The sequence below is a fragment of the Bubalus bubalis genome, chromosome X (genome assembly GCF_019923935.1).
Source record: "Bubalus bubalis isolate 160015118507 breed Murrah chromosome X, NDDB_SH_1, whole genome shotgun sequence".
NCBI lineage: Eukaryota > Metazoa > Chordata > Mammalia > Artiodactyla > Bovidae > Bubalus > Bubalus bubalis.
In genome coordinates this window covers 92,201,455-92,219,855 of record NC_059181.1, presented here as the reverse complement: position 1 = coordinate 92,219,855, position 18,401 = coordinate 92,201,455, and the positions used below count along the sequence as shown (strand labels likewise).

Here is an 18,401-nt window from a genome sequence, read left to right as displayed (position 1 = left end):
TCTTGACCATGCTGATACCTGAGTAGCAGCTTAACAGTACAACTCAGGGTTACCCAGGCCAAATAATTAACTGGCTTAACATATTCAGCAATCAAAAAAATGCTTGTTGATTGTAAGAACATAGGGTCACTGCTTGTGACTAACAGGGAGGGAACACAGCCCTACCCATCAGCAGAAAATTGGATTAAAGATTTACTGAGCATGGTCCTGCCCACCAGAGCAAGATCCAGTTTTCCCCACAGCCAATCCCTCCCATCAGGAAGCTTGCACAAATCTCTTATTCTCACCCATCAGAGGGCAGACAGAAGAAGCAGGAACTACAATTCCACAGCCTTCAAAACAAAAACCATAACCACAGAAAGCTAACTAAAATGATCACATGGATCACAGCCTTGTCATGGCAAAGGGGCTTGCATGACTCAATGAAGCTATGTGCCATGCCGTGTAGGGCCACCCAAAACAGACGGGTCATGAGGTGGAGAGTTCTGACAAAACATGGTTCACTGGAGAAGGAAATGGCAAGCCACTCAGTATTCTTGCCTTGAGAACCCATGTATAGTATGAAAAGGCAAAAAGATGTGACACCAGAAGATGAACGCCCCCAGGTCAGTATGTGTCCAATATGCTACCAAAGAAGAGCAGAGAAATAGCTCCAGAAAGAATGAAGAGGCTTTGGGCAATGTGGAAACAGCACTCAGTTGTAGATGTGCCTGGTAGTGAAAGTCAAGTCCAATGCTATAAAGAACAATGTTGCATAAGAACCTGGAATGTGAGTTCCATGAATCAAGGTAAATTGGACGTGGTCAAGCAGGAGATGGCAAGAGTGAACATCAACATTTTAGGAATCAGTGAACTAAAATGGATGGAAATGGGCAAATTTAACTCAGATGACCATTATATCTACTACTGTGGGCAAGAATCCTTTAGAAGAAATGTAGCCCTCATACTCAACAAAAGCATCCAAAATGCAGTACTTGGGTGCAATTTCAAAAACGACAGAATGATCTCAGTTCATTTCCAAGGCAAACGATTCAATATTACAGTAATCCAAGTCTATGTCCCAACCACTGATGAAGAAGCTGAAGCTGAACGGTTCTATGATGATTTACAAGATCTTCTAGAACTTACACTAAAAAAGATGTCCTTTTCATCTTAGGGGATTAGAATGCAAAAGTAGGAAGTCAAGAGATACCTGGAGTAACACATAAGTTTGGCCTTGGAGTACAAAACGAAGTAGGTCAAAGGTTAACAAAGTTTTGTCAAGACAACACATTAGTCATAGCAAAAAATCTCTTCCAACAACACAAGAAACAACTCTACATACGGACATCACCAGATGGTCAATATTGAAATGAGACTGATTATATTCTTTACAATCAAAGATGAAGAAGTTCCATACAGTCAGCAAAAACAAGATCTGGAGCTGACTGTGGCCCAGATCATGAGCTCCTTATGGCAAAATTTAGGCATAAATTGAAGAAAGTAGGGAAAACCACTAGGCTATTCAGGTATGACCTGAATCAAATCCCTTATGATTATACAGTGGAAGTGAAACATAGATTCAAGGGATTAGACCTGATAGAGTGCCTGAACAACTGTGGATGGAGGTTTGTACACTGTACAGGAGGCGGTGACCAAAACCATCCCAAACAAAAATAAAGCAAGAAGGCAAAGTAGTTGTCTGAGGAGGCCTTATAAATAGCTGAGAAAAGAAGAGAAGTGAAAGGCAAAGGAGAAACAGAAAGATATACCCAACTGAAGGCAGAGTTCCAGAGAATAGCAAGGAGAGATAAGAAAGCCTTAAGTGAATGATGCCAAGAAACAGAGGAAAACAATAGAATGGGAAAGATTAGAGATCTCTTCAAGAAAATTAGAGATACCAAGGGAACATTTCATGCAAGGATAGGTACAATTAAAGGACAGAAACAGCAAGGACCTAACAGAAGCAAAAGCGATTAAGAAGAGGTGGCAAGAATACACAGAAGAACTGTACAAAAAAGGCCTTAATGACTCAGATAACCACGATGGTGTGGTCACTCACTTAGAGCCAGACATCCTAGAATATGAAGTCAAGTGGACCATAGGAAGCATTACTACAAACAAAGCTAGTGGAGGTGATGGAATTCCAGTTGAGTTATTTCAAATCCTGAAAGACGATGCTGTTAAAGTGTTGCACTCAATATGTCAGCAAATTGGGAAACTCAGCAGTGGCCACAGGGCTGGAAAAGGTCACTTTTCATTTCAATCCCAAAGAAGGGCAATGCCAAAGAATGTTCAAACTACCACACTATTGAGCTCATTTCACATGCTAGCAAGGTAATGCTCAAAACCCTTCAAGCTAGGCTTCAGCAGTATGTAAACCAAAAATTTTCAGATGTACAAGCTGGATTTCGAAAAGGCAGAGGAGCCAGAGATCAAATTGCCAACATCTGTTGGTTCACAGAGAAAGCAAGGGAATTCCAGAAAAACATCTACTTCTGCTTCACTGACTACACTAAACCTTTCATTGTGTGGATCACAACAAACTGTGGAAAATTCTTAAAGAGATGGGACTACCAGACCATCCTACCTGTCTCCTGAGAAACTTGTATGCAGGTCAAGAAGCAACAGTTAGAACCAGGCATGGAACAATGAACTTATTCAAAATTGGGAAAGGATTATGTCAAAGCTATTTATCAACACCCTGCTTATTTAACTTACTTGCAGAGTACATCATGTGAAATGCTGTGCTGGAGGAATCACAAGCTAGAATCAAGATTGCCAGGAGAAATATCAGGAACTTCATATATCTATATGATACTACCCTAATGGCAGAAAGTTAAGAGGAACCAAACAGCCTCTTGATGAAGGAGAAAGGGGAGACGGAAAAAGCTGGCTTAAAACTCAACATTCAAAAAACTTAAGATTTTGGCATCCAGTCTCATCACTTCATGGCAAATAGATGGAGGAAAAGTGGAAACAGTCACAGATTTTATTTTCTTGGGCTCCAAAACCACTGTGGATGGTGACTGCAGCCATGAAATTAAAAGACACTTGCTCCTTGGAAGAAAAGCTATGACAAACATAGACAACATATTAAAAATCAGAGACATCACTTTGCCAACTAAAGTTGGTATAATCAAAGCTATGGTTTTTCCAGTAGTCATGTATGCATGTGAGAGCTGGACTGTAAATAAGGCTGACTGTGGAAGAACTGATGCTTTCAAATGTGGTGCTGGAATAGACTTGAGAGTCCCATGGACTTCAAGGAGACCAAACCAGTCAATCCTAAAGAAAATCAACCCTGAATACTCATTGGAAGGACTGATGCTGAAGCTCCAATACTTTGACCACCTGATGCAAAGAGCCAACTCATTAGAAAAGACCCTGATGCTGGGAAAGTTTGAGGGCAAGAGAAGGGGGCAACAGAAAATAAAATGATTGGATGGCATTACTGACTCAATGGATAGGAGTTTGAGCAAACTCTAGGAGATAGTGAAGGACAGGGAAGCCTGGCGTGCTGCAGTCCATGGGGTCGCAAACTGTTCAGACACAACTTAGCAACTGAACAACAGTCACCTTGTGAGATTTTTCTTACTGGCCAATTCAATTAATTTAATGCATTCAGTTACATCTTCAGTTTGTTCTCTTAAATTACAGACCTCTTTCTCTGTTTTTGTGTGTGTGTGTCAGCCATGCCATGTGGCTTGTGGGACTTTAGTTCCCTGACCATGGATTGAATCCAGGTGTTCAGCAGTGACAGCATAGCATCCTAGCCACTGGACAGCCAGGGAATTCTCTAGATCTTTTTCTCTTATTTGGATAATTCAACAACTTCTTTCTTCACAGCCAACAGTAATTGGCTATACCCCAATACAACATAAAAAACTAAAAAAAAAAAGAAGCAGTGATATAAGAAGGAAACAAGCAGAACCTTACTTGTAAGAAGCATTCTGCCCTGAGGATAGTGTCCAGGAAGTTGGCAAATTCTTTTCCATGATCATAATTATTCACCTTGTACCAATTACACTCTAGAACAGAAATATTAAGCATAAGGCTCTGGTTGCACAACAGTAAAAGCTACACAAAACATCACCACAACTCTAAAGTGACAAATAAATGATAAAATATAAACAAGCTATCAGTCTCATACATCTCAGCCAACTCACACTGGAGACTGTAACATATACATGGAGATGATAGTTCAATGTTTCTCAAGAACTTGGTAATACAGGGGGAAAGCTTATAGTAAAAAAAATAAAGTGGTAAAAGTCATATATAATGAATATGGTTAGCTTTATGCCACACAGTAATCCAAAAGAATGTAAGTATATGAATTAAAAGCTTGAGAATGGCTAAATTTCAATTAGGGTGAACTGGGGGTAATCTAAGAGTGGTAGAACTTTAGTGAGTGGAAATTTAACTGTATCATACCCTATGTAAAGAAAGACTCTGAGTAGGAAAAAGAGAGCTACCCTGGAACTGACTAATACTGACCTTAAACACTCGAAGAGTCAGGATTTGCTTATCCAGGAAAGAAATAATCTGGTGAACACAATACTATTTTTAGAGAGATTGACTCCCTCAAAGGAAATGAAATGATTGGGTTTTACTATGGCCTGGATGAAAAACTCTCTCACTTCCCTTTCCTTCAGTTCAATAATTAAGAAACCTTCTGATGACTAATGTGGCTCCCATATACACTGATAGCAGAGAAGAGCTGTTCTAGTCAGCAAACATGAACACTTTGGTCACCAGTAGGAATTACTTCTATCATGAAATAATAAGTTGACATTCTGGCTTACACAATAGTCTCAGAGTTTGGTTAGCACTAATCTGATGATTCTGTGGGCTTAACAGCAAGTTTCTGAACATACAAAAGATAGAGAGGCCTTGGACTGTGACAGTCATCAAAGTGGAGGCACCCATCGAGTTCTGGTGACCATGCAGTAGTGTTTCTTTAACAACATATCTCCTTTCTTACTTTCCCTTGAAATTAGAACAATGGCAGCATTCAGGCTCTGAATATATGATCATCAGAAAAAATTATTATAGCTTATGAAGGCTCCTCCTGTCTAGACATCGTCATTCTTTTAAAAAAAACCTATTTCTAAACCATCTTGCTCCTTCTTCATTCATCTAACAGTTAAAAAGCATCAATTTTTACCTTCTTGTAATGTTTGACTCAACCAGTGATAGAGCCTCAGTAAGACTGACTCATCTCTGACACAGTTAATATAGTGAAGTAGCAGAGAGCTGTTCAGCACTGCGCCCATCTGAGAAGGCAGCTGCAAAGACAGAAAAATCAGTCAACTGTAAGTATATAAAAAGGAGATCAGAGCAACAAGGAAATCATCAGATAAGAAATACATAACAAAAATAAAGGCCATGAAGATCAAATGGATTATGTAAATAAGCATGTGGCCCAGTTATATACCTCTAAGCAATGAATGTTCTGTAAGAGTTGAGGGAAGCTTTTAAGCTGTTCCAGTGGAAATGATCCATTGCTACTGAGGTAATCAGAAAGATTCATCCTTTTTTTTCTACTTTCTTTACTGTAGTTACAGGAATTTAGCACGGGTATAATTGAGTGAGAATTCCATTTCTAAAAAAGAAAGATAATGAGACAATCAGTGGATCAAACAGATTATAAACTATAAATGTAAAAGCACTTATTAAGGTGATCTAATGAATGGAGTCTGAATGTGGTTTGCATAGAATCCTAATTAAAGTAATTAAAATATACTCAGACATCTGTAATCTCTTCCAACATCTGAAACCTTATGGTTTGAACCTAACAATAAAGAAGGCTGTGGAAGTTACTTGGGGTTTTAAATACTTACTCTTTTTATAGGACAGACGTTAGCTAACATCAACTTTAGAGGTTCTGAAGGAAATCCTTGATTCCTTGGCTTCAGAGCAAGTAGAGCGGTCTTCCACAGATTCTCTGAATTCTTAAAATAGATCTGCAAATTTGAAACCAGTATAATATTGTAAAGTTAAAAATAAAATAAAATAAATCCAAAAAAAAAAAAAGAAAAAAAAAGTACATGAGAGGAGGTATCCACAAGTTAGAACGGTATAAAATCTAAAACTCTTTATTAACTGAAAATAAATTAATTATGAAATATTTTGCACCCATGCAGGTCCATTTAAAGTATAATCAGGAATCTATTAAGAACATTGAATAGAATCAAAACGAAGTGTTAATCCCTAAAAAACTTCTCAGAAGCAACACTACAATATTAAATCTTAAACAGCATGCTATAAACATTTTAGTCAAAATCTATACATTAACTTACTCAAAATAACATATTTCTATCCAAATATGACTTATCGCTCCTTAATCCCTTACCTTCTTTCTCATAGGCAAAGATACAGAAATCAAAGTAGGAACAAAGAATTTATACAGTGACAACAAAGCCTGGAGATGAGGCTGCATTCCCTGAAATAAAATAAGAGTTTTCAAATCTGTGGCCAATAATAAAAAAAGAGTAACAATAAAATAAAAAGATTAAATGAATATTCAGATCCTAATTTTATTATGTGATTATAGCTATACGAAGATGCTATAGAAAATCGAGGAACAGAAACTCAAACATTTAAATCAACTATGATAAAGCAACCCTCACCGACTTGACATGTTCTCTTTTATGATCTTTTCCCATATTTTACTTCTTCCCTATATTTTCTCTCTTCTCTGCCTGATTAATATGAAATAAAATTAAATTTAGACAAATCATTATTATTACTATCCTTAGAGAGCTATCAGCAGATACTGCATGCACTCAAAGAACTGAAACAGGAAGCTATAAAACAAGAAAGTGAAAGTGGTAGTCGCCCAGTCTTGTCTGACTCTTTGTGAATCCATGAACTACAGCCTACCAGGCTCCTCTGTCCATGGGATTTCCCAGGCAAGAATATTGGAGTGGGTTGCCATTCCCTTCTCTGGGGATCTTCCCAACTCAGGGATCAAACCCAGGTCTGCATTGTGAGTAGATTCTTTACCATCTGAACTAACAGGGGAGCTCCTAATAAAACAAAAACAATCACTGAATTGTAAATACCAACAGGAAACCTCATACTGGAGAAGCACAAATGTGCACACGTGTTTGTGTTTTTCATGAAAACTGAATGCCTCTGTGTAGGTCATGCAGGCTTCAATAATTAGGCATAGGCACCACAACTTCCCTCGGTTTTATACCCAAAGCTTCTGTTACCTGGCAGGTATAGTGGAAATAACAAGGCAAGAGGGTTGTAAGGACAAGAGATAATGGTCAGGATATATACTGAAGTTTAAGCATCCAGAGAAGAATGCTTTCCTAGATCACAGCCACAGAATAAATAAGCTAGTCACTTTAACAAAACAGTCATTTTTTATTACTCCCTAACACTTAATTTCCAGCCATACCAACCCAATTCCATAAACAGTTGCTGCTATTTGATATCTACCTGGCTTTTGCTCATGCTGTTCCCTGCCATGAGTGCCCTTCTTTTCCTTCCTGGCCTAGTTAAATTCTACTCACCATTATCACTCCTCCCTTGACCCCAGTCTAATTCTGATTTTTATTTTGTTGACTCAGCTCCCCAGGCAATAAGTTTCTTGAAGATAATGATGCATTCAGTTTTACATCCCCAAAGCCTAGCTCCATACCTAGCACAGAGTACACTGGCCAGTTTTAGGTTGAGTACTTACCATTTTGGCCTGAAGATCAAGCAGTTTTCTCACACGAAATGGTTTGACTAGTGAAGGTAAAGAAAAGAAGTTTGTGGTTCAGAATAAAAAGAAATGTTGTCCATGTAGCTTCTCCTTACAACACATTAAGACTATAATTACCCTGCTCAGTTAAGCCATTAAGCAGATGCTCTTAGGTAAAAGTACTAAAAAGCAATTCCCACAAAACCTTGCCATAGAACTAATGCTAATAATTAAAACTTTATAAAGGCCAATACAAATGCTAATTCCACAGAGTGAATGTAATACAATTGGAAAGAAAATACTCACCATTCTCTTTTTTGGTAAGTAAATATAACAAATGGCAGACATAAGGGCACTGTCAAAATATAAAAATTAAAAGAAAAAAATTACAATATATCTTGAAGAGAGCAACAATACATTTTCCTTAAATGTCAATTCTACAATGATTAAGTAAAAAGACTTCAGGACTTGACTGAACAATAGTTTTAATTAGCACGTCTTTATGCTATTTAGGGGCTTCCCTAGTGGCTCAGCTGGTAAAGAATCTGCCTGCAATGCAGGAGACCTGGGTTGGGAAGATCCCATGGAGAAGGGAAAGGCTACTCACTCCAATATTCTGGCCTGGAGAATTCCACGGACTGTATAGTTCCTGGGGTCACAAAGAGTTGGACATTACTGAGTGACTTTCACTTACTCACTTACACTATTTTTTTTCTTTTTTTTTTTAATTTAATTTTATTTTTAAACTTTACATAATTGTATTAGTTTTGCCAAATATCAAAATGAATCCGCCACAGGTATACATGTGTTCCCCATCCTGAACCCTCCTCCCTCCTCCCTCCCCATTCCATCCCTCTGGGTCGTCCCAGTGCACCAGCCCCAAGCATCCAGTATCGTGCATCGAACCTGGACTGGCAACTCGTTTCATACATGATATTTTACATGTTTCAATGCCATTCTCCCAAATCTTCCCACCCTCTCCCTCTGCAACAGAGTCCATAAGACTGTTCTATACATCAGTGTCTCTTTTTAAAGTTATTTTTGGAATACAACAATGCAGACAACTCGAAAACCACAAACAGATTCTTCTGCCTAACAAAAATTCATGTATGCCTTCTAGTGCGTGTGTACATGCTAAGTTGCCTCAGTCATGTCTGACTCTTTGCCACCCTCTGGACTGTAGCCTGCCAGGCTCCTCTGTCCATGGGATTCTCTAGGCAAGAATACTGGAGTGGATTGCCAATTCCTTCTAGTGCTGCTACTGCTGCTGCTAAGTCACTTCAGTCGTGTCCGACTCTGTGCGACCCCATAGACAGCAGCCCACCAGGCTCCCCCGTCCCTGGGATTTTCCAGGGAAGAACACTGGAGTGGGTTGCCATTTCCTTCTCCAATGCATGAAAGTGAAAAGGGAAAGTGAAGTCGCTCAGTCCTGTTCCGATTCTTCGCGACCCCATGGACTGCAGCCCACTAGGCTCCCCCATCCCTGGGATTTTCCAGGCAAGAACACTGGAGTGGGTTGCCATTTCCTTCTCCAATGCATGAAAGTGAAAAGGGAAAGTGAAGTCGCTCAGTTCTGTTCCGACTCTTCGCAACCCCATGGACTGCAGCCTACCAGGCTCCTCCGTCCATGGGATTTTCCAGGCAAGAGTACTGGAGTGGGGTGCCATTGCCTTCTCCCTTCCTTCTAGTAGTCCACAGCTATTTAGATACAAACTTAAAACTGTTATCCTGATTTCCCACCTGAAAGTATTTTCCCATGTTACTTGGTCTTCAAAATGATCATTTTCAATGATCTTAATATTCCAGTGAATATACCAGAATTTAATTAGCCATTTAGACCTCAGTCTGGCAAAATAGCACACACTCAATAAATTTGAACTTAAAGTACTGAAGGATTGGTTCCTTATACCACATCATTTTGAGTGACCACTTGTTGAGGTTTTATTCTAGATTAGAGGTCAGCAAACTATAGTTCACTTTTTTTGCAAATCAAGTTTTACTGCAACACAACTGCACTAACTCATTTATATATTGGCCATGGCTGCTTTCCTGCTACAACAGCAGAGCTGAGCAGTTGTGATACAAACTGAGTGGCCTGTAAAGCCTAAAATATTCACTTCCTTTTCTTTATAGGAAATTTGCTGTTACTTGTTCTAGAAGAAAACAGAGGAGAGTATCTTCATGAGCAGAGAGTAGCAGTTCATTTTTTCCATTAAAAAAAGATAACCATAAAATAAAACATAAAAGAAAAACCCCAATAAATTAGAGTTCATGAAATTAAGAATATCTGTTTATCAGACAAGAAAACAATATTCTATTGGAGGGATGGGTAAACAACAACCTATGGATCAAATTCAGCCCACTGCTGGTCACTGTGAATAGTTTTCTTGGAACACAGCCATTTGTTTATTGTTTGTAGCTGAGTTTGCACTGCACCAGCAGAGTGAGTACTTGTGAAAAAGACAGTATGACACTCAAACCTAAATATTTACTACTTGGCCCTTTAAGAAAAAATTTGCCAGTACCTGCTTTAGAATATAGGAAATTGAAAAAGTAAATTATTAAAGGGGGCGACAGAGGATGAGATGATTGGATAGCATCACTGACTCAATGGACACGAGTTTGAGCAAACTCTGGGAGACAGTGCAGGACAGGGAAGCCTCGCGCACTGCAGTCATTGGGATCACAAAGAGTCAGACACGACTTAGCCATGAACAACAACAACGAATTATTAAATGGGACTAAAGAAGCTGCAAAACCCAAGATTTTTTTAAACAAAGTTATATTTTTGTAGTATGACTCTATACTTTAAAGTACAGAATTCCATATTGCCACTCCTCTACTTAGAAATGAGTTGATAAAGACTGAACATACTTATAAGAAGTGTGAATTTAGATATAGGATCTTCTTTTTCTTTAAGGGAAGAATACATATTATGACCAAGTTGCCATATTCTACACAAAATATAGTAACTTTCTATAAAAAAAATTCACTGCCTCACATCCTTAGGATATGAACCATTGAAAGCTGAAGTGTTAGTCACTCAGTCATGTCCGACTCTTTGTGATCCTATGGACTGTAGCCCACCAGGCTCCTCTGTCCATGGGATTCTCCAGGCAAGAATACTGGAGTGGGTTGCCATTTCCTTCTCCAGGGGATCTTCCCAACCCAGGGATTGAACCCAGATGTTCTGCATTGCAGACAGATTCTTTATTGCCTGAGCAACACAGGGAAAGCTGTGAACCATTAGCAATACATGTTGGGTATAAAATGAGTGCCAACCTAAGCTCCAGTATTCTATCTGATACTGTCCTTTAACCACATCTAGAAAGGAAAAATTCATGTGCATCTGAGACTTTACAATTGCTTTGCTGACAAATAGCCACCACATCTCAGTCACTACAGAGTCAAGCGTCCATCAAGTTGTGACTTTTTTACTTTTTGGCTGCACCACATGACATATGGGATCCTAGTTCTTGATCAACGATTGAACCCACACACCCTGCAGTGGAGTCTTAACCAGTGGACCACCAGGGAAGTCCCAAGTTGTAACTTTTTTTAATGCTTTTTATAGTTAGGATCCTTATTTCTTCTGGGTGATACTTATACAAATGTGTTCAGTTTATAAAAATTGATTGAACTGATTGAGCCCACGTCTCTTTTGTCTCCTGCATTGGCAGGCAGGCTCTTTACCACTGGTCCCACCTGGGATACTTCGATAAATATTTTTAGGAGAAGAAGAAGGAAAAAAAAAGGAAGCCCCCTTCTCACCTGCCACGCTGAGCAAGAAACTCTTTAGTCAGCATCATGAAAACTACTCAAGCATACTGAAATTATTTGACAAACATTTATGAATAGATCTTATTCATTCATTCATGAAAGAAGTATTTATTAAGCAGTAGATAAAACAGACAAAAAGACCTGCTCTTATGAAGTTTACAATACTAGATATTTTGGTTATAAAAGGTTCAGTCCCTGCCTGAAAGAACTCCTAAGTATGCATCCAAAAGAATTCTAAGCAGGGACTTGAACAGACACTTGGATGCCAATGTTCACTGCAACATTATTCTTGTTAACCAAAAGGCAGAAACAATCCAAAAGTTCATCAACAGATAATGGTATATACATACAGCAGAATATCATTCAGTCATAAAAACAAAGTTCTGATATATGCTATAACATGAATGACCCTTGAAGACATGTTAAGTGAAAGAATCCAGACACAAAAGAACAAATACTGGATTATTCAACTTATATAAGGTATCTAGAATAGGCAAAGCATTATGCTTTCAAGTAAAAAGTAAAGTAAGTTAAAAGAAGCCAGTCAAAAATGACCCCACACTGTATGATTCCATTTATGTGAAATGTCCATAATAGGCAAATCTCTAAAGACACAAAATATATTAGGAGTTGCTTGCATGCATTCATACAAAGTCGTTTCAGTCATGTTCAACTCTTTGCGACCCCATCAACGTAGCCCACCAGGCTCCTCTGACTATGGGGATTCTCCAGGCAAGAATACTGGAGTGGGTTGCATACCCTCCTTCAGGGATTCTTCCCAACCCAGGGATTGAACCTGCATCTCTTATGTCTCCTGCATTGACAGGCAGGTTCTTTACCACTAGTGCCACCTCAAAAGCCCTAGGAGTTGCTTAAGAACCTCTAAACAGAAAGATAGGGGTGATAGCTAAAATGTATGAGTTTTTTTTTTTTTAAGTGTAAGAAGGTCACAATAAAGCAAGCCACATGAATATGTTGGTTTCCCAAGGGGTATGAGATTTTTGAAGTGATAAAAATGGTCTACAATTGACTCTGCTCATGGTTGCACATATCTATGAACATACTAAAACCCAGTAGATTTTACTTTGAGTGGACTGTATGGTATCTAAGTTATCTCACAAAGCTGCTTTTAAAAAGTATTTAGAGAGAAAAGAAACAACATATTACAATTAGACTGATTCAACAACAATAGAAAGGAGGTGCCAGTGGAATAATACTGTCAATGTCTTGAGAGAATTTAACTGTCACCCTAGTGTTCTACGCACAGCAGAACCAAATTTCTTTTTTTTCCTACATATACATATATCTGTTCTTTTTCAAATTCTTTTCCTGATTAGGCAGAACCAATTTTCAAGAACATGGGCATAGTAAAAGCATTTTTAGGCAAAGACAGAGTTTACCATCAAAGATTCTACTCTCAAACTGGGGCGCTATGACAACCCAGAGCGGTGGAATGGGGTGGGAGGTGGGAAGAAGGCTCAAGAGGGAGGGGACATATGTATATCTATGATATATGTTGATGTATGGCAGAAATCAACACAATATTGTATTATCCTTCAATAAAAATTAAAAATATAAAGATTCTACTGAAAGAATATTCTAGGGATTTCCCCAGTGGTCCAGAGGTTAAGACGCCGCACTTCCACTGCAGTGGGCACAGGTTTAATCCCCAGTTAGGGAAGTTCTATATGCTGGGTGGTGCAGCCAAAAAAGGAAAAGAAAAAAACCTAAAGAAAATATTTTCAGAGGAAAATAATCTCAATTAAAGGTCTGAGATGTAAAAACAATGATGAGCAAAGAAACTGGTAAATATGTGGGCAAATCTAAACAAATATTAATTGTGAAGAAAATAATAATGTCTACTACGTGTGTATGTGGAGGAGGATGGTGAAGAGTCAGAACTAAAATCAGATAATAGTGTACAATGTGGGAGGGATATGATCAGAGTTAAAGCATTCTAGGGCCCTGTTATCTTTCAAGATGAAGATAAAGATATTGGTTACCTCTAGACTTTAAGAAAAGCCTTAAAGATTTCAACTGAGAAAATTATAAATAGTTATTAATTCATTAAAAAATAAACCCATTACATGATAAATGACATATTTGATGAAAAATAACTATATCTTCCAAACAAAAGAAAAATAGTAAGAAGGATGACTTTTTATATATTTTACATTTTATACTATATATGCATATTAAAATAGGTACAATAACAACACCACACATAGAGTATGTAATTTCCAACCAAGAATGGGGGAAAACCACAATCAATCCAAAATAAGAGGTATGAGGAAAAGAATCAGAAAAAAAGCAGATCATTTAGAAAGCTCAAAATAAGAGATCTCAGGGCTCCCCTGGTGGCTCAGTGGTAAAGAATCTACCTGCCAATCCAGGAGTTCCACTCTTGATCTGGGAAGATTCCACATGCCATGGAGCAACTAAGCTCATGCACCACAACTGTTGAGCCTGTGCTCTAGAGCCTGGGAGCTGCAACTACTGAAGCCTGTGCACCCTAGAGTCTGTGCTGCGCAACAAGACAAGCCCACGTACCACAGTTAGAGTAGCTCCTGTTCCCTGCAACTCTAGAAAAGACTGCAGCAATAAAGACCCAGCACAGCCCAAAATAATAAAATTAAAAAATAAGGTATTCCTACTTATTTCTACAATATCAATAATCACTACAAAGGTAAATAAACTAATTTTCCAGGCAAAAGTGAAAAATCATTAAACAGGATTTAAAAATAAAATCTGTGCTACACTAAGTTGTTTCAGTCATATCCAACTCTTTGCAACTCTACGAACTGTAGCCAGCCAGGCTCCTCTGTCCATTGGATTCTCCAGGCAAGAATGCTGGAGTGGGGAAGTGTCTAAGACATGAGGGCAAAGGAAGATTTTTCAAAAAACCAAAAGACAGAAATACACCAAGCAATGTTGTTGCTGTTCAGTCGATAAGTTGTATCCGACTCTTTGTGACCCTATGGACTGCAGCACAGCAGGCCTCCCTGTCCCTCATTATCTCCTGGAGTTTGCCCAAGTTCATGTCCATACCAAGCAACATACTAGCCAAAATAAAGCCTGAGTTGACAATGTCAATATCAAACAAAATGACTAAAACAAAAAGCATTTTAACAAAATGCTACTCATGATACAGGTTTGACTCAGCAGGACAATATGAAAACCATAATTCTGCCTTTACCTAATAATAGACTTAAAATATATAAAGCAAAATTTGACAGAACTTTTTAAGGAAAAATTGACAAGTCTGCCTTCTGAGTGGGAGATTTTCAACATATTTCACTTGGTAATTGACAGATGAGCAGCAACAGCAACAACAAATCCATAGGATATGGAAAATTTCAATTCCAATAACCTTCATTCCCTTACTCTAGTCTTCAACAACTCACCCCACTGTCACTCTAAATCCTGTCATCACATTGAACCAGTCCCCCCCTGCAATCTTAAACTCCAATGCTACAACTTATATCATTCCAGTTTTTAATCCTAATACATGCCTTTAATGTCACCAAGGCAACCTGAAACTCAGCTGTTTGTGCTCCCAATCTGCTCTCCTTTGTCTTCACCTTCGCCCTTTTCTCTCTAGACTTCCTGATCCATTAGCTCAGTCACTCTCTTGCCTTCATGTCCCACCCTGAAGGAACTACGACCCTTGACATTAGCAACATCACAAATTCGTGCTCCCTAAACTTAGAGTTGGACTGTGAAGAAATCTGAGCGCCGAAGAATTGATGCTTTTGAATTGTGGTGTTGGAGAGGACTCTTGCGAGTCCCTTGGACTGCAAGGAGATCCAACCAGTCCATTCTAAAGGAGATCAGTTCTGGGTGTTCATTGGAAGGACTGATGCTAAAGCTGAAACTCCAATACTTTGGCCACCTCATGTGAAGAGCTGACTCATTGGAAAAGACTCTGATGCTGGGAGGAATTGGGGGCAGGAGGAGAAGGGGATGACAGAGCACGAGATGGCTGGATGGTATCACCGACTCGATGGACTTGAGTTTGGGTGAACTCCGGGAGTTGGTGATGGACAGGGAGGCCTGGCTTGCTGCAATTCATGGGGTCACAAAGAGTCGGACACGACTGAGCGACTGAACTGAACTGAAACTTATCTGGGCCTTCAGAACTGTGTCTCTTAATCTATCTCTATTTCCACCAAGAGCTATTTCAAAATGTATACTCTCAAACATAACATTCTATCTTTTCCTCCTCATTCTCAGCAGAAGACCTTGCCTCCTACTTGAGTGAAAATTTGAGAAAAAAAAAAATCACTAAAACCACTGGGCAGGAATTCCCTCAATCACATCCCTTACTAACTCACAAATTTATGGACATCAACACCCATCTCTCTCTTCCTATTGAAAAGAAATCCCTATAACTTTAACCCTGAAAGTGATAGTCATTCAGTCGTGTCTGACTCTTTGCAATCCCTAAGGACTGTAGCCCACATTCTCCAGGGAATACCGGAGTGGGTTGCCATTTCCTCCTCCATTAACCCTGATCCCTAGTCTTATTTTGATACTGCTCCTCTATATTCCCATGGAACTCTGTGGATACTATCACAGGATTTATCACACTGTACTTCTCTCTCCTACTACATTTAAAGATCTTCAAGGCTCAGCCTCTTACTAGGTAGGTTACCTTAGCAAAGTTACATAACTTTTCCAAGCCTCAGTTGTCTCATCTGAAAAATGGGAATAGTATTTCCCATAAAGCCTGCCTCTAGTCACATGACCCTGGATAATTATTTGACTTCTCTGTGACTCAAACTCCTCCTCTTTAAAACTGTATATGTCACAAAGGCTATAAAGAGGTTTAAATGAGTTAAAACCACTTTTTATCTGGTGTGTTTTACATTTACAGCATATTTCAGTTTGGCCTAGCCACATTCCCAGTGCTCATTTAGTCACATGAGGTTAGTGGCTACCACACTGGAGAGCACAGTATAGAAAATAGTAGGTGCTAAATAAATGTTTATTTTGAATTGAGGTTAAGAATAAAAAGAACTTTCAGACCCTCAGAACTTGGAAAAAATACATAGTCTGACATTTCATTTTCTACATTTTAACATCTCTGAAAACAAAACTAATCCTAAAATCAATATCAAGTGACAATTTTAATGGCAACATTCCATTGTAATGGTTTGAAAGATAATGATGCATCTTAAAACTGATGGCATCTTAGAGTTGGTGAAATACTGTGTAAAGCACTTGGTCCATGGTATATAAGGTTCATATAAGTTAACTATATGAGGCTTATAGTTAACTTATGTGCTACATTGATTTGGTCGTGTCCGACTCCTTGCAACCCATGGGCCATAGCCCACCTGGCTCTTCTGTCCATGGGATTCTTCAGGCAAGAATACTGGAGTGGGTGGCCATGCCCTCCTCCAGGGGATCTTGCAGACCCAGGCATTGAACCCGGATATCTTATGTCTCCTGCATTGGCAGGCGGGTTCTTTACTACTAGTGCCATATGGGAAGACCAATAGTTAACTTACTTTTACTCATATTTGTATCTCCAATACTAGTTCAATGACTCTCACATTAGTTAATAAATGTTCACTGAGTGAATTTCTACAGGATGTAACCTCAAACTTTGTACATCTAAAGCCAAACATATTATGTTCCTTTTAAAACTACCTCCTTTTCCACAAATTTCCTTTTATGGTCAAAGGTACCATCATTTTGCATCATGCTGACTTACAAACTCTATCTTTATATCGTGACCTTTCCCTTAATCCAGTTTAGGTACTAGATTATGTCAATTCTTCCTTTACAGTCTACTTTAAGATTTGTCCCTTCAATTTTTCATACCCCTTAATCTCTGATAGTGATTCTCAGACTTTTTGGTCTCAAGACTCTTTATATTCTTAAAAATTAGAAGATCCCCAAAAGCTTTTGTTTATCTGGTTTATAGCTGTTGATATTCACCATATTAGAAATTAAAGCTAGGAAATTTTTTTAATGTTTAGTAACTCATTTAAAAAATAAACTCATTACATGCTAAACATAAATGAAATATTTTATGAAAAATAACTATATTTTCCCAAAAAAAGGCTTAGCGTGACATAGTTTTACATTTCTACAATCTCTTTTATTTTTTTTTGAAAGAATATAATAATTTATTTATTCTTAATATTTCTCTTATATTACATCAAGTCATTTCTACAATCTCTTTAATGTTTCTGACTTAATAGAATATAGACAGATACTCTGCTTATGCATTAAATGTAACAATATATTGTTATGATTGAAGCACATGAAGAAAAGTTAGCCTCACACACATATGTAATTGGAAAAGAAGGAATATTTTAATAGCCTTTTCAAGAAAATTGTGGATATTAGTCTTTGATACTTCACCAAAACTAATAAATGGTAGTCTCTTAGGAAATAGCTGCAATGTGGATTCTGAAATCTTATCAATGAACTCTTTGTACTCTATTCCATTAAAATTCATTGATATATCTTGCACTTTGGATGGCTTTTACCCATACATAATTTCAAACGAGATCATTTGGAAATTAGTTATACCTATCTCCCAAATGTTGACATATTTCATTATATAATTATTAATATAATTATAATATAATTATAATCATTATATAATACTAAAAATCACAGTCATTAATATTGTCCTTCTCATCAGCAAAGTCTTTTAAGTATTGGGAAGCTGTCAGGTTCACAATGACAAATACAAATTTTTCAAACTTGTCATTTTTGCTTAAAAGCTCAAATTTTACCACTTGCAACAAATAGTGCCAGTTGTTTTCTATGAAATGACCAGCTCACTTTGTTCATTTTCAAGAAAACATATGCCAAATACCAAGTCTGGATAACCATAGTTTATATGTCAGTCATTCTTTGAAGTAAAAATGGTATTCCATGGAAAAAGGCAGCTAGTTTGGCTCACAATTCAATCACACAAAGT

At 38.0% G+C, this 18,401-nt stretch overlaps 1 protein-coding gene across 6 annotated transcripts in view; it reads right to left on the bottom strand.

Annotated features, from left to right (window-relative positions):
• CENPI (centromere protein I) overlaps window positions 1–18,401 on the bottom strand; it is a 56,057-nt gene that overhangs the window by 27,970 nt on the left and 9,686 nt on the right. For 2 of the 6 annotated variants that reach the window (XM_025275874.2, XM_025275876.2), the window contains exons 6-13: window positions 8,286–8,327; window positions 7,985–8,033; window positions 7,676–7,722; window positions 6,335–6,424; window positions 5,823–5,945; window positions 5,417–5,584; window positions 5,147–5,267; window positions 3,919–4,010 (exon numbers count right to left, since the gene is read on the bottom strand). In XM_025275874.2, coding sequence (XP_025131659.2) covers window positions 3,919–4,010; window positions 5,147–5,267; window positions 5,417–5,584; window positions 5,823–5,945; window positions 6,335–6,424; window positions 7,676–7,722; window positions 7,985–8,033; window positions 8,286–8,327 — 732 coding nt within the window. The remainder of the gene's footprint in view (window positions 1–3,918; window positions 4,011–5,146; window positions 5,268–5,416; window positions 5,585–5,822; window positions 5,946–6,334; window positions 6,425–7,675; window positions 7,723–7,984; window positions 8,034–8,285; window positions 8,328–18,401) is intronic. The other 4 variants (XM_006051840.3, XM_006051841.3, XM_025275875.2 and 1 more) reach the window with 3 other exon arrangements.